Source organism: Pelophylax lessonae (genome assembly GCF_965119305.1).
Source record: "Pelophylax lessonae genome assembly, chromosome: 6".
NCBI classification, from domain to species: Eukaryota; Metazoa; Chordata; class Amphibia; order Anura; family Ranidae; genus Pelophylax; species Pelophylax lessonae.
Genome location: NC_138773.1, coordinates 76708924 through 76723050, shown reverse-complemented (window position 1 = coordinate 76723050; position 14127 = coordinate 76708924). Strand labels below are relative to the sequence as shown.

General features: G+C 45.7%; 1 protein-coding gene across 1 annotated transcript in view; it reads right to left on the bottom strand.

The window, feature by feature from the left end:
* Positions 1 to 14127, bottom strand: part of LOC309557678 (lysosomal dipeptide transporter MFSD1-like) — a 77130-nt gene that overhangs the window by 14873 nt on the left and 48130 nt on the right. Inside the window, exons 6-7 of the mRNA XM_082260463.1 lie at positions 835 to 993; positions 100 to 215 (exon numbers count right to left, since the gene is read on the bottom strand). Of these exons, the coding sequence (XP_082116589.1) occupies positions 100 to 215; positions 835 to 993 (275 nt within the window). The remainder of the gene's footprint in view (positions 1 to 99; positions 216 to 834; positions 994 to 14127) is intronic.

Below are 14127 nucleotides of genomic sequence, written 5' to 3'. Positions count from 1 at the left end.
AAGGGAAAATCAGAAATAGAAATCTGGCCCTAAACATAGATGGTGCAAAGTTTTGTGGGAAATCCATATAAATACCTGGATTGAAGAACTAGTACTTACAACTTTCTTGGACTCTTCTTGAATGGCTCCATCAAGACCCAACTGTTTCATGCCCACTTTATCTAATACACTGACGGTGACAGCAAAACAGAAACCCAGGACACACAAAATGGTTCCTGCAAACAAACAGCTAAATAAGTACTGCAATTAATCTCCTAGGATTCGTCACTAAGAAGCAAAGCATCTGTGTCAAAACAATGAAAGCAGCTGCTTTGACACACGGATGGCAAGCAAAGCTCAAAGTAGTGTGGACAAAGGGACATTGGGTGGTTCGGAATGGGTCAGGGGACTCCAGATGTATCAGACTGGGACAGGAGACACCAATCCAATAGGACTGAGGGAAGAGGCAAAATTGGATAAGACTGAAGAAAGGGGGCAGCAAAATAAGACAGAGGAGGCAGCAGTTTGATCAGACTAGGACAAGGCACCTACCTGTCCCAGCCTGACCCAGCAGCATGACTGTTCACTGTACTACTGAGTTGCAATGCTGATCTAGAATTTGCATACTGATAATTTATCTTAGGGAGATCACAGAGTTGGCGCTGCCAAGAGTCCACCAGAGATTCTCAATAGTGCAGACACGTCATCTGTCAGTGCAGACGCACTGTGAAGAATCTTGGTTCTGCTCTATCGAAAAAAATACAAAATAAAATGTTTTGGCTGGAGTTGGACAAAGAATTTACAATAAAAAACGTACTCAAACAATTATAGGTTACTTTTAAAAAACCTACTCACCTCCCCAAAGTGTCCACTGGATTCCAAAGTGATCTTCAAACCTCTGGGTGAGAAAGAAGTTGAGAACAGTACCCAAGCGGGAGAATGACAGGGTCAAACCAAAGGCCAGTGCCAGCTCTTTGCCTTTGAACCACAAGGTTGTGATGCGATTCTGTACAACTGAAGAGATCAAGAGAAAAGCAAGCAGACTATTGGTGGACATTGGGTGCAATTAAAATCCGCTATTGTCCATTCATACATTTACAGTCATGTGAAAAAAAAAATACACCACAAGAAAATTGTTGACTTCTACATACTTCAACAGGCAAACATTGGATCTTTTATTGAAACAGTGCCTACAGATGAACCGTTGCATGAACAGCCCATTTCAAAATCCTCTTACAAAATTTCAATGGAAATCAAAGCTTTGACTAGGGCAGTCCGCAACCTTCCCCATTTTCTCTTTTTGAGCCATTCTGATCATTATAATGCTGAAAGACTCCTCTCCAGTTCAACTTTTGCACAGATGGCATCAAATGCTCATAAAGCACACTTTGACCATTTGACTTTCGGAAGGTGTTACCCCCTTCATGACAGACCATTTTTTGCTGCGCTACTTTAACTGGCAATTGTACGGTCATGAAACACCGTACACAAATGAAAGTTTGATAATTTTTTCATACAAATAGAGCTTTCTTTTGGTTCTATTTAATCACCACTGGGTTTTTTACTTTTTATTATACAAAATGAAAAAAAAAAAGACAGGAAATTAAAAAACAAACAATATTTCTAATTTCTGTTATATAAACATGCAATAAATCATTTTTTTTCTTAGGTAAATTAAAAGTGCCACCCCCTATATATTGTAAGGTTCTGTATTGTAATGTAAAAGATGGGATTTTTGATGCACATAGGTTACATAAAAATGAGATTTTTGGCTTACTGTAAAATACATTTATCTGATGTTCATTGACGGACACAGCTCCTTATCTTCTTAACCATTGGGTTACTCTGCTCCCTACAGGAGTAGGACACTAGGCAGAAAAAAAAAGTCTGGCTACGCCTATGGGCAGTCCCAGGGGGTATACTCGCTCTCTCTGCTATAGGTTCTCAGTTCTGGTACAAGCAGTGTCCGAGGAATTTACAACTCCACAAAAGGTTGGGTTCTGTGCCTGTCAATCAACATGAGAAAAATGGATTTTACGGGAAGTCAAAAATCCCATTTTCTCTTTCGTTCAGTGATGGACACAGCTCCACATGAGGGGTGGGAACAGTGAAAGAAATCCCCAAGACCAAACTATAACTAACCAGGTAAACAGCGCACCCAAAACTGGAGCCCGCCTGAAAAGAATAATACACCCTCAAAGAGGACCAGGTCCTCTAAACAGCAGCCTGCAAAACCTTGTGGACAAAAGAAGCATCCGCAGATGTCAACACATTCACTTTATAGAACTTTGTGAGCACAAATAGCGAGTCTGACTTCCTAAAAGACTCCGTAGCTGCCAGGTACACCCTAATTGACAGGGGCAAAGAACCTTATCTCTGAACTACCAAGTAAGGTGAACAACAGGAGAACGCCGCCAATTCAGGCACCCTGCACGCAGAGGTGATCGCCACCAAAAAGGCAGCCTTCTGGGACAGCGTAAGCAGGGGAATCTCCAGAAGATTCTCAACAGGAGGCTTCTGGAGGACTGAGAGCACCAAATTGAGGTCCCAAAGTGGCAATGGAGACTGCACTGGAGGGACCAAGTGCCTAACTCCCTGAAGAAAAGTGCGCACCAGGGAGTGTGGCCAAGGGCCATTTAAAAAAGACCGCTAAGGCTGACACCCTGCCCTTGATAGTACTTAAGGACAGCTTCTGCTCAACCCCCCGTTGAAGGAAGGTCAAGATCCAATCCAAGCCATGGAAAAAGAGTGAGGATGAACCCCAAGAGACTCACACCATGCAATGCATGTCTTCCACGTACGATGGAAGATCTTTCTAGAAGTAGATTTCCTAGCATTTAACAGCGTTGGAATCACCAACTCAGACAAACCCTATCCATCAGCACCTGCCGTTCAACAGCCAAGCCGTCAAAGCCAGCGACTGTAAAGCAAGATGGAAGATTGGTACTTGGGAAAGCAGATCCTCCCTGAGAGGAAGCTTCCAAGAAACGGCAAAAAGGGGGAGAAGTTGTGGGACTTTGAATGAGGCGCATGGTAAACCAAGCACCTCCCTCCCTAATTTGAATTTGAAAAAAGGGGGGGGGGGTTGAGACTTTAAATGAGGCGTGTAAAACGGCCACTGAGGTAAAACCATAATAGAATATTTATTGTGTCAATACATGTAACAAGGATGAAAAGTATACTTGGTAAAAAGAGTATAGATCTGAGCTGGTATACATTCCCCAGGGTTGCACATTTGGACAGCCAATGTTACACAAGGTATAGTATAATGTGACTTTAACACATAATATTGATAGTAAACTGCATAAATGTAGGCTCAATGCGTTTCTGTGGACTGTGTTCCACTTCATCAGGAGCACATGTAGGATGCGTATCTGCAAAAAATATATGTATATAAAAAAATGATATATACCAAAGGGTCTAATAATTGAAAAGGAGGAAAAAACCAACCCCCAATCAACTAACAATACAGCTCAGATCTTATAAAACATGTTGGCGCAGAATGCTGGACCTGACCAAGAATGCAGCCTTCCCGGGAGCTGTGGGGGCGCAATTAAGTAGGCGAACCAGGCACGAACATGGCACACTGGGATAGAATAGAATGAAAATAGAAATAAAATTGTGATAAACAGTGACACGCATAGTAGCATCAAAGCTTTTCTTATAGAATTGGCAATAAGGTGTACTTAGTACAGTGTACTTAGTACAGTGAATGGTACTGCTAATATACTAGCATAGTGTCTTGGAGTACTAGAAAAAGTCCTAAAAAAGTGAAAGAGTATAGTTGTACAGAAAGTGCTTGGACACATCCCGCTAGGAATTGCGTCCAGATAAGTACTACAAGTGTGTATGAAGAAAATAGAGTGAAGAAAGTGAAAATCCCAAGAAAAACAGCGTAAAAAGAAGAAATGGAGATAGATGCAGTTTGACTCACAATCCGTTGATTGTGGCAGGAAGCCCGTGTGTGGTCTGCGAGATCATCAGAGCAAAAATAGAGCCCAGCTGCTCCAAAGAGAGAGTGCCACATACAGTCAGGTCCATAAATATTGGGGCATAGGCACAATTCTAATCTTTTTGGCTCTATACACCACCACAATGGCTTTGAAATGAAACAAACAGGATGTGCTTTTACTGCAGACTTTCAGCTTTAATTTGAGGGTATTTACATCCAAATCAGGTGAACGGTGTAGGAATTACAACAGTTTGTATATGTGCCTCCCACTTTTTAAGGGACCAAAAGTAATGGGACAGATTAACAATCATAAATCAAACTTTCACTTTTTAATACTTGGTTGCAAATCCTTTGCAGTCAATTACAGCCTGAAGTCTGGAACGCATAGACATCACCAGACGCTGGGTTTCATCCCTGGTGATGCCCTGCCAGGCCTCTACTGCAACTGACTTCAGTTTCTGCTTGTTCCTGGGGCATTTTCCCTTCAGTTTTGTCTTCAGCAAGTAAAATTAATGCTCAATTGGATTCAGGTCAGGTGATTGACTTGCCCATTGCATAACATTCCACTTATTTCCCTTAAAAAAACTCTTTGGTTGCTTTCGCAGTATGCTTCAGGTCATTGTCCATCTGCACTGTGAAGCACTGTTCAATGAGTTCTGAAGCATTTGGCTGAATATGAGCAGATAATATTGCCCGAAAAACTTCAGAATTCATCTTGCTGCTTTTGTTAGTAGTCACATCATGAATAAATACATGAGAACCAGTTCCATTGGCAGCCATACATGCCCACGCCATGACACTACCTCCACCATGCTTCATTCATGAGGTGGTATGCTTTGGATCATGGGCAGTTCCTTTCCTTCTCCATACTCTTCTCTTCCCATCACTCTGGTACAAGTTGATATTGGTCTCATCTGTCCATAGGATGTTGTTCCAGAACTGTGTAGGCTTTTTTAGATGTAGTTTGGCAAACTCTAATCTGACCTTCCCGCTTTTCGAGGCTCACCAATGGTTTACATCTTGTGGTGAACCCTTTGTATTCACTTTGGTGAAGTCTTCTCTTGATTGTTGACTTTGACACACATACACCTACCTCCTGGAGAGTGTTCTTGATCTGGCCAACTGTTGTGAAGGGTGTTTTCTTCACCTGGAAAATAATTCTTATAATCTACCACAGTTGTTTTCCGTAGTCTTCTGGGTCTTTTGGTGTTGCTGAGCTCACCGGTGCGTTCTTTCTTTTTAAGGATGTTCCAAACTGCTGATTTGGCCACACCTAATGTTTTTGCTATCTCTCTGATGGGTTTGTTTTGTTTTTTTTGGCTTGCTTCACTGATAGTGACAGCTCTTTGGATCTCATATTGAGAGTTGACAGCAACAGATTCCAAATGCAAATAGCACACTTGAAATTAACTCTGGACCTTTTATCTGCTCCTTGTAAATAGGATAATGTGGGAATAACACACACCTGGCCATGGAACAGCTGAGCAGCCAATTGTCCCATTACGTTTGGTCCCTTAAAAAGTGGGAGGCACATAAACAAACTGTTGTAATTCTTACACCTTTCACCTGATTTGGATGTAAATACCCTCAAATTAAAGCTGAAAGTCTGCAGTTAAATAACATCTTCTTTGTTTCATTTCAAATCCATTGTGGTGGTGTATATAGCCTAAAAGATTATAATTGTGTCGATGTTCCAATATTTATGGACCTGACCATATGCCGAAAGCCAGCCCCCACTGCACCCCCAACGCCACGCTAGCGTGTAAGAAAGAAGGCATCCCTCAACGGGAGGTAGAAGCCAGTTGGCAGCCAACCCCCAGAGGGGTGCCTATAACACACTGTGGATGGAAAGATGCAGCCAAAGCCGCAGCGCCAAAAAAGGATGACGTCACGCACGACGCGAAGCGTGGCGCCGATGCACAGTGGGAAACATCTGCCCGATCAACTGCTCCCAGTGGGCAGGGGGGAGAAGGGGAAGGGTCCCGGTGTGCATCGAAACGCCCAGGGACAGGAAGCAGTCAGCCAGCACAGCATAATCAGCCCCCGTGGTTACAATACTGACACACAGAGATTGTTGTACTTAAACATAATGTGTATAAACAAGCCTGTTATCTGCTATGGTATTTGAATATATATAAGGACCGCCTACTTAAAAGAGGGCAATAATCTGTGATAGCCATGAGGTAAGACGTTCACTAGTAATCAAAAAAGTACATAGCAGCCATAGTTGCACGTCTCCATCTCTGAATATAATGGCAAAAAGGGGGAGAAGTTGTGGGACTTGGAATGAGGCGCATGGTACTAAACCAAGCACCTCCATCCCTAATTTGAATTAGAAAAAAAGGGGGGGGGGATGAGACTTTAAATGAGGCGTGTGACACGGCCACTGAGGTAAAACCATAATACCATATTTACAGTGCCTTGCGAAAGTATTCGGCCCCCTTGAACTTTGCGACCTTTTGCCACATTTAATGCTCAAACATAAAGATATAAAACTGTAATTTGTTGTGAAGAATAAACAAGTGGGACACAATCATGAAGTGGAACGAAATTTATTGGATATTTCAAACTTTTTTAACAAATAAAAAACTGAAAAATTGGGCGTGCAAAATTATTCAGCCCCTTAAGTTAATACTTTGTAGCGCCACCTTTTGCTGCGATTACAGCTGTAAGTCGCTTGGGGTATGTCTCTATCAGTTTTGCACATCGAGAGACTGAATTTTTTTCCCATTCCTCCTTGCAAAACAGCTCGAGCTCAGTGAGGTTGGATGGAGAGCGTTTGTGAACAGCAGTTTTCAGTTCTTTCCACAGATTCTCAATTGGATTCAGGTCTGGAGTTTGACTTGGCCATTCTAACACCTGGATATGTTTATTTGTGAACCATTCCATTGTAGATTTTGCTTTATGTTTTGGATCATTGTCTTGTTGGAAGACAAATCTCTGTCCCAGTCTCAGGTCTTTTGCAGACTCTATCAGGTTTTCTTCCAGAATGGTCCTGTATTTGGCTCTATCCATCTTCCCATCAATTTTAACCATCTTCCCTGTCCCTGCTGAAGAAAAGCAGGCCCAAACCATGATGCTGCCACCACCATGTTTGACAGTGGGGATGGTGTGTTCAGGGTGATGAGCTGTGTTGCTTTTACGCCAAACATAACATTTTGCATTGTTGCCAAAAATTTCGATTTTGGTTTCATCTGACCAGAGGACCTTCTTCCACATGTTTGGTGTTGTCTCCCAGGTGGCTTGTGCCAAACTTTAAACAACACTTTTTATGGATATCTTTAAGAAATGGCTTTCTTCTTGCCACTCTTCCATAAAGGCCAGATTTGTGCAGTATACTACTGATTGTTGTCCTACTGACAGTCTCCCACCTCAGCTGTAGATCTCTGCAGTTCATCCAGAGTGATCATGGGCCTCTTGGCTGCATCTCTGATCAGTCTTCTCCTTGTATGAGCTGAAAGTTTAGAGGGACAGCCAGGTCTTCGTAGATTTGCAGTGGTCTGATACTCGTTCCATTTAAATATTATCACTTGGACAGTGCTCCTTGGGATGTTTAAAGCTTGGGAAATCTTTTTGTATCCAAATCCGGCTTTAAACTTCTCCACAACAGTATCTCGGACCTGCCTGGTGTGTTCCTTGTTCTTCATGATGCTCTCTGCGCTTTAAACGGACCTCTGAGGCTATCACAGTGCAGGTGCATTTATATGGAGACTTGATTACACACAGGTGGATTCTATTTATCATCATTAGTCATTTAGGTCAACATTGGATCATTCAGAGATCCTCACTGAACTTCTGGAGAGAGTTTTCTGCACTGAAAGTAAAGGGGCTGAATAATTTTGCACGCCCAATTTTTCAGTTTTTTATTTGTTAACAAAGTTTGAAATATCCAATAAATTTCGTTCCACTTCATGATTGTGTCCCACTTGTTGTTGATTCTTCACAAAAAATTACAGTTTTATATCTTTATGTTTGAAGCCTGAAATGTGGCAAAAGGTCGCAAAGTTCAAGGGGGCCGAATACTTTCGCAAGGCACTGTATTGTAACAAGGATTAAAAGTATACTTGGTAAAAAGAGTATAGATATGAGCTGGTATACATTCCCCAGGGTTGCACATTGGGACAGCCAATGTTACACAAGGTTTAGTATAATGTGACTGTAACACATGATATTGATAGTAAACTGCAGAAATGTAGGCTCAAACACTTTTCTGTGGACTGTGTTCCACTTCATCAGGAACGTCGGTGACCAGTCACACCAGGTCATCATACCACAACTGATGAAACACCTCCGGATGAAGGGACCACTCTCGTTGGTCCAACTCCTGCCGACTGAGGTAGTCCACTTGTCAGTTTTCCACCCCAGGAATGTGTACAGCCAAGAGGACTGGAATGAACCGTTCTGCCACTGTAGAATGCCGGCTACCTCCAGAGCCACCAGGACACTTCTTAAACATCACTGAAGACGATCCATCCAATGGTCCAGGCACAGTCTGATCACTCAAAGTTCCAAGACATTGATCGGTAGTCTTGACTCTTCCAGTGTCCAGATCCCCTGAGCAGAATTTTTGCCGAGAACGCCTCCCCAGCCGGACAGGCTGGCATCCATGGAGACCACTGTCCAATACAAGGGGAGGAAGGATTTGCCCAGCCGAAGAGTATGAAGCCACCATATAAGGGACATCTTCATTCCCCAGCTCAGATTGTCCAGAGACTGCACAGTCTTGTCCCATTTGGCCAGAATTTCCCTTTGCAGGGACCTCGTATGGAACTGTGCAAACGGAACTGCCTCGAAGGTAGACACCATCAGGCCCAGCACCCGCATGCAAGTCCAGAGTGATGACCATCTGCTGGACAGCAGGAGACAAATCACAGCCTGCAATGTCTGGGGTTTGTCCAGAGGAACAAGCACTGTGGCTAAGGCTGAGTCCAGAATCAGACCCAGATAGTCCAGCTTTGTGGATGGAACCAGAGCAGACTTCTGAAAATTCAGAATCTAGCCGAACTCCCTCGTATGATTGTGATTTCCAGGTTTTCCACCAGAGCAGTAGGGGACTCCGCTTGCAGAAGGAGGTCATCCAAGTAGCCCAGTACCGCTATCCACTGTTCGCGTAACAACGCGTAATAACACTTTTGTGAAGACCCGAGAAGTGAGACCCAAGGGTAACGCCAAAATGATAATGCTCTTTTCCCACGGCAAAGCAGAGTAAGCGCTGGTGACCCCACACATATTGGAATGTGAAGGTAAGCATCCTTAATGTCGATAGAAACATCCCCCTGATGCAGGGTTGCCACCATCGTGCAAATGGACTCCATTTTGAACTTCTGCACCCGCAAAAAGCAGTTTAGTGCCTTGAGGTTCAGGACTGGACGAACCTTGCCTTCCTTCCTGGGAACTGTAAACAGTTTTGAGTAAAAACCTTGAAAACTTTCCAATATCGGAACTGGGGCAATCACCCCTTGAAGTAACAGGTCTTGCACCGCCCCAAACAGACCCTGTAAGCGGTCCGGGGACAGGCGCAAGTGTGAAGCAAAGAACCTTGCCGGGGGGTAAGAGTGAAACTGGATCTTGTAGCCGGACCGCGTGACTTTGTGGACCCACTTGTCTTGTACCAGGGAAGTCCACGGGTCCGGAAACCAGCAAAGAATGCATGCTGAAGGAGCCTTATCTGCGGGTCTGGAGAAGCCCGCTCTCGATTTGCCAGACCAAGTTTGCTTGGGTCCACCAGAGGAGGCCTTGAAAGGCTTTGACCCTTGTCAGTCGCCCCTGAGGGAGGAAAAAAAATAGAATTTTTGTAAGAACTTACCGTAAAATTATTTTCTCCGAGTCCTCTGACAGTCGCCGCCCACTCATACAATCTGCACGTCTGGGTATTGGCCTTCTCCACAGGAGTAGGCTAGGCAGAAGATTTTGTTAGAATATTCACAAAAACTTTGTATAGACACCTACAGGGGGCTGTCCCTATGGTCAATACCCCCAGCTAGCCTCATTCCCAATTCAGTTTGGTAGCAAGCAGTATAGAGATCCACGAACCCCAAAAGAGGGGCGGGGGCAGCGACTGTCCGAGGACTGTCCGAGAAAATAATTTTTCGGTAAGTTCTTACAAAAGTTCTATTTTCTCTTACGTCCCCTGGCAGTCGCCACCCACTTATACAATCGGCACATCTGGGACGTCCCAAAGCAGTGTAGATGTGAGGAGTGGGAAACGTAACCGTCAAGAAAGGCAACGCAGCACCCAGGTCAGAGAAAATAACCTTTTCTGAACCAGAAAGGTAAACACTGGGCAACAAGAAAGCTCAACAGGAGCGAAAACCCAGGAAAACAAAATAAAAAGGGGAAACCCCAACAGGAGGAGACAGGCCAAAACTACCCTGTCTACCCTAAGGCACTGTCGCACTTAAAAAAAACTTTGCGGCAAAAAGAGGCATCCGCTGATGACAAGACATCAAGTTTGTAAAATTTTGTAAAGGTATACACGGACGACCAGGTCGCCGCTTTTGCACACCTGAGTCACCGACGCCTGATGGCGGAAGGCCCAAGACGCACTAATCGCTCTGGTAGAGTGCGCTGTGACAGGGAAAGGAGGAACCTCATCCCTAATTGAATAGGCCTGCACAATTGTCTGCCTGATCCATTTTGAAATGGTTGCCCCAGACACAGCCGTACCCTTCCGAGGTCCCTCAGGAAGGACAAAAAGACAATCCGACTTTCTGAAGGATTCAGTAGACGACAGGTAAACCCTGATCGCCCGTACTACATCCAAGGAATGCAAGGCAAACAAGGTAAGACAATGTCCTCGTTGAGATGGAAATCCGAAACCACTTTCGGAAGAAAGGACTGATGAAGTTGCAAGACCACTTTATCCCTATGAATAACCACATAGGGGGAGCGGCAAGACAGGGCCGCCAACTCCGACACTCTGCGAAGAGATGTGATCACCACCAGAAAGGCAACTTTCCATGACAGCACCAGCAGAGGAATCTCCCAGATGTTCTCAAAGGGAGGACAGAACCAAATTCAGGTCCCAAGGAGGCAAGGGTGCCCTCCTAGGGGGAGCCAGATGACACACCCCTTGAATGAAGGTGCGGATCAAGGAATTTGACGCCAAAGGGCGCTGAAAAAGAATGGCCAGCGCAGACAACTGGCCCTTAATAGTGGTCAGCGCAAAACGCTGCTCCACACCAGTTTGCTGGAAAGCCAACACTCTCGCCACTGAAAAGGAGCGTGGATGGAAACCCTGCGACTCGCACCAGGCGAAATAAGCCTTCCAGGTACTATAATAAATCTTACCTGAGGATGCCTTCCTGGCCTTGAGCAAGGTAGGAATGACCGCCGACGAGAGACCTCTGTCTCTCAAGACCTGGCTTTCAACAGCCATGCAGTCAAAGCCAGCGTCACACAGGTATAAAACAGCCTGACCCATTTGATCCACCATCTCCAGAGCAGCAGGAGAGGCGGAGTCAGCAATCAGAGTGCGCTTAAGCGCCTTGGCCCACTCCACAACAGCCTGAGAGACCATTACCGAAGCGAACACGGGTTTCAGCAAGGAACCCGCTACCAAATACATGTGGCGGGAAAGAGTTTCCACCCGCCTATCCGCCGGGTCTTTAAACACCGGAGAATCCTCCGCGGGCATTAAAGTGGCCTTATTGAACCTGGACACAGTGTGGTCCACCTTAGGAGCCGCAGTCCAGCGAGAATACACCGGATCCGCAAAGGGATAACAGTACTGAAATCTCTTTGGCATCACAAAATTACGTTTTAAATGGCGCCATTGTTCATTCACGGTGTTGTGAAACTCTGCGGGACAAGGAAAAACCTGACCTGATTTTTGGGCTTTGCGGGTCCCAAAGGAAGACCGCTTACCCGACAGGTGGGGCTCATCATCCAAATTTAAAGTGACTTTAACAGAGCTAATAAGTGTGGACACTGCAGCGCGGTCCCGTGCTGATCCGGAGGAGGAATCCTCCTCCTCCACATCCGACTGAGAGGATTGAGACCCCTCAGGGGGTACGCTGTCCGTGGCAACCAAATCTGGCTCTGAATCAGAAGACTGAGAGGGCATAGGCCTTTTCTTAGAAGCCCGGTCAGACATCAACAAATCCACTTTTGACGCTAAAGTCGCAAGTGCAGCAGTAAGTGAGACTATAGCAGAGGATTCAGGAGTACCTGAACCCTCTACCAGATCTGGGGGAAATTTGCTATCCTGGGACTCCATAATAGCAATCTCAATTTTAAATGACACTGGCCCTTTAAATCGGCGATTCCCGCTGCCCCAACCGCAAATGCACTGCAAATGGAAGTCCTGTGCTTCAGGAAACTGCAAAAAAATGAATGCTGGCAGGAATGCAGGCCAGGAAATACAATAAAAGCCCCCCACAGTGTGCTATACTTGCCACGCTGCTGAATCAATCTGAAGGTGAAGAAAGAGGAAGTGACCTCACGCCTCTAGAGGCAGAAACAGCCCTAAGCCACAAAAAAATGGTTGCCAATACAAGTCTATGGGAAAAGCTCAGGGAAAATGGCCGCTGTCCACATAAGGACATTTTGCCCACACTAAAGATGGCGCCCGATCGGCGCCAACAGCATAGTAGAAAATGGCTGCTGCCCTCACTATGAGGCCAAACAGCCTGCCCACACCTAAATGGCGGCCGCACAGTTTTGCACCGATTGCGGCCCCCACACACCATGTACTGTTCCCCAAATAGTTGCACAAGCATCTTAGGGCCCAGATACACACCCCGAAAGACAAATGCCAGAGACAGAGGGGTAGCATGGTACTCACCGGTCCAGCAAAAACATGGGTACCGCTCTGTGACAGGAAGCCTCCCACTCTGAGTGGTGGAGCCGTCAGTCGAAGGGGACGCTAGCAACACACGGGCGTACCGCAGTTGATACATCCCGGCTAAGATAACAACTTCGCAGGCTCGACCCTGAGGTCAGGGAAATAGTCGTTTGCAAGGCCTGGGCGTACCAATAACCTGCTAACGCTCGAAGGCAGGCTGGGATTCCGTAAGGCTCTAGAATAACCAGTATGATTCCCAGCTCCGCAAATGCTGTATTCTTCCGAAGTCCGACTAACTAAGCGCAGGAACAAATAAAAAGCTATCTTTTAAAAGAAAAAATACTTTTCTAGAGAGAAAAATAAAAAGAAGAAAAAGGCTGAGGCCGCAGCCCCAGCCAGGGAAAAGCCAGCCTACTCCTAAGCTAGGCAGCAGCAAACTGAATTGGGAATGAGGCTAGCTGGGGGTATTGACCATAGGGACAGCCCCCTGTAGGTGTGTCTATAAAAAGTTTTTGTGAATATTCTAACAAAATCTTCTGCCTAGCCTACTCCTGTGGAAAAGGCCAATACCCAGACGTGCAGATTGTATGAGTGGGCGGCGACTGTCAGAAGACGTAAGAGAAAAAAATGTTGTGGGCTGAGAAGGATGGCTCACGTCTAGGACAAGGGTTCTTGCCCTTCCTAGCTTGCGGAAGAAAGGTGCTCTTCCCCCCTGTGAGACTCCTAAATGATGTCATCCAGGGTCGCTCCAAACAGGCGATCTCCTTGAAAAGGAAGATCAGTCAAGGCCTTTTTAGAAGTTTGGTCCGCAGACCAGGATTTGAGCCGAAGGAACACTGCTAAAACAGAGAGCCTAGCGACTAGGGGAGCCGCATCCAAAGAGACATTACAGATAAAACGGCAGCCCCTGGACCAATTGGTCTGCCAGCTCAGCAAAGGCAGGGGGGAGCTGCCCCTCCAGGTCACTGTGTAAAAGCGAAGCCCACTCAACTGTCAGTTTGCGACACCAGTGCAATAATAAATAAGGGCCTCAGTGCTGAACCAGCCAGAGTGTACATATTGCGGGCCACAGCCACCGCCTTCCTGTCAGCCGGGTCCTTAAAAGTCGGGGACTCTTCAACCAGAATCATAGTTGCCTTGTTCAATCTGGAGACCAGAGAGTTCACCACCGGTGGAACAGTCCACTTTTTAAGGAGGGACTCCTCATAGGGGTACCGCATAGCGAATCACTTAGGGACCACAAGGGGATGTTTTGGCTGTTCCCACTCTTTAGCGATAATTCTGTCAAAATAGACGGGGAAAGGAAACACCTTTGTTGCTCTGGATGGCTTGTGAGTGCCAAAGGAAACCAACGCCTCCTTCGCAGCTTTAGCTGCATCCTCCATTTTTAAGGTCTCACGCACCGATACAA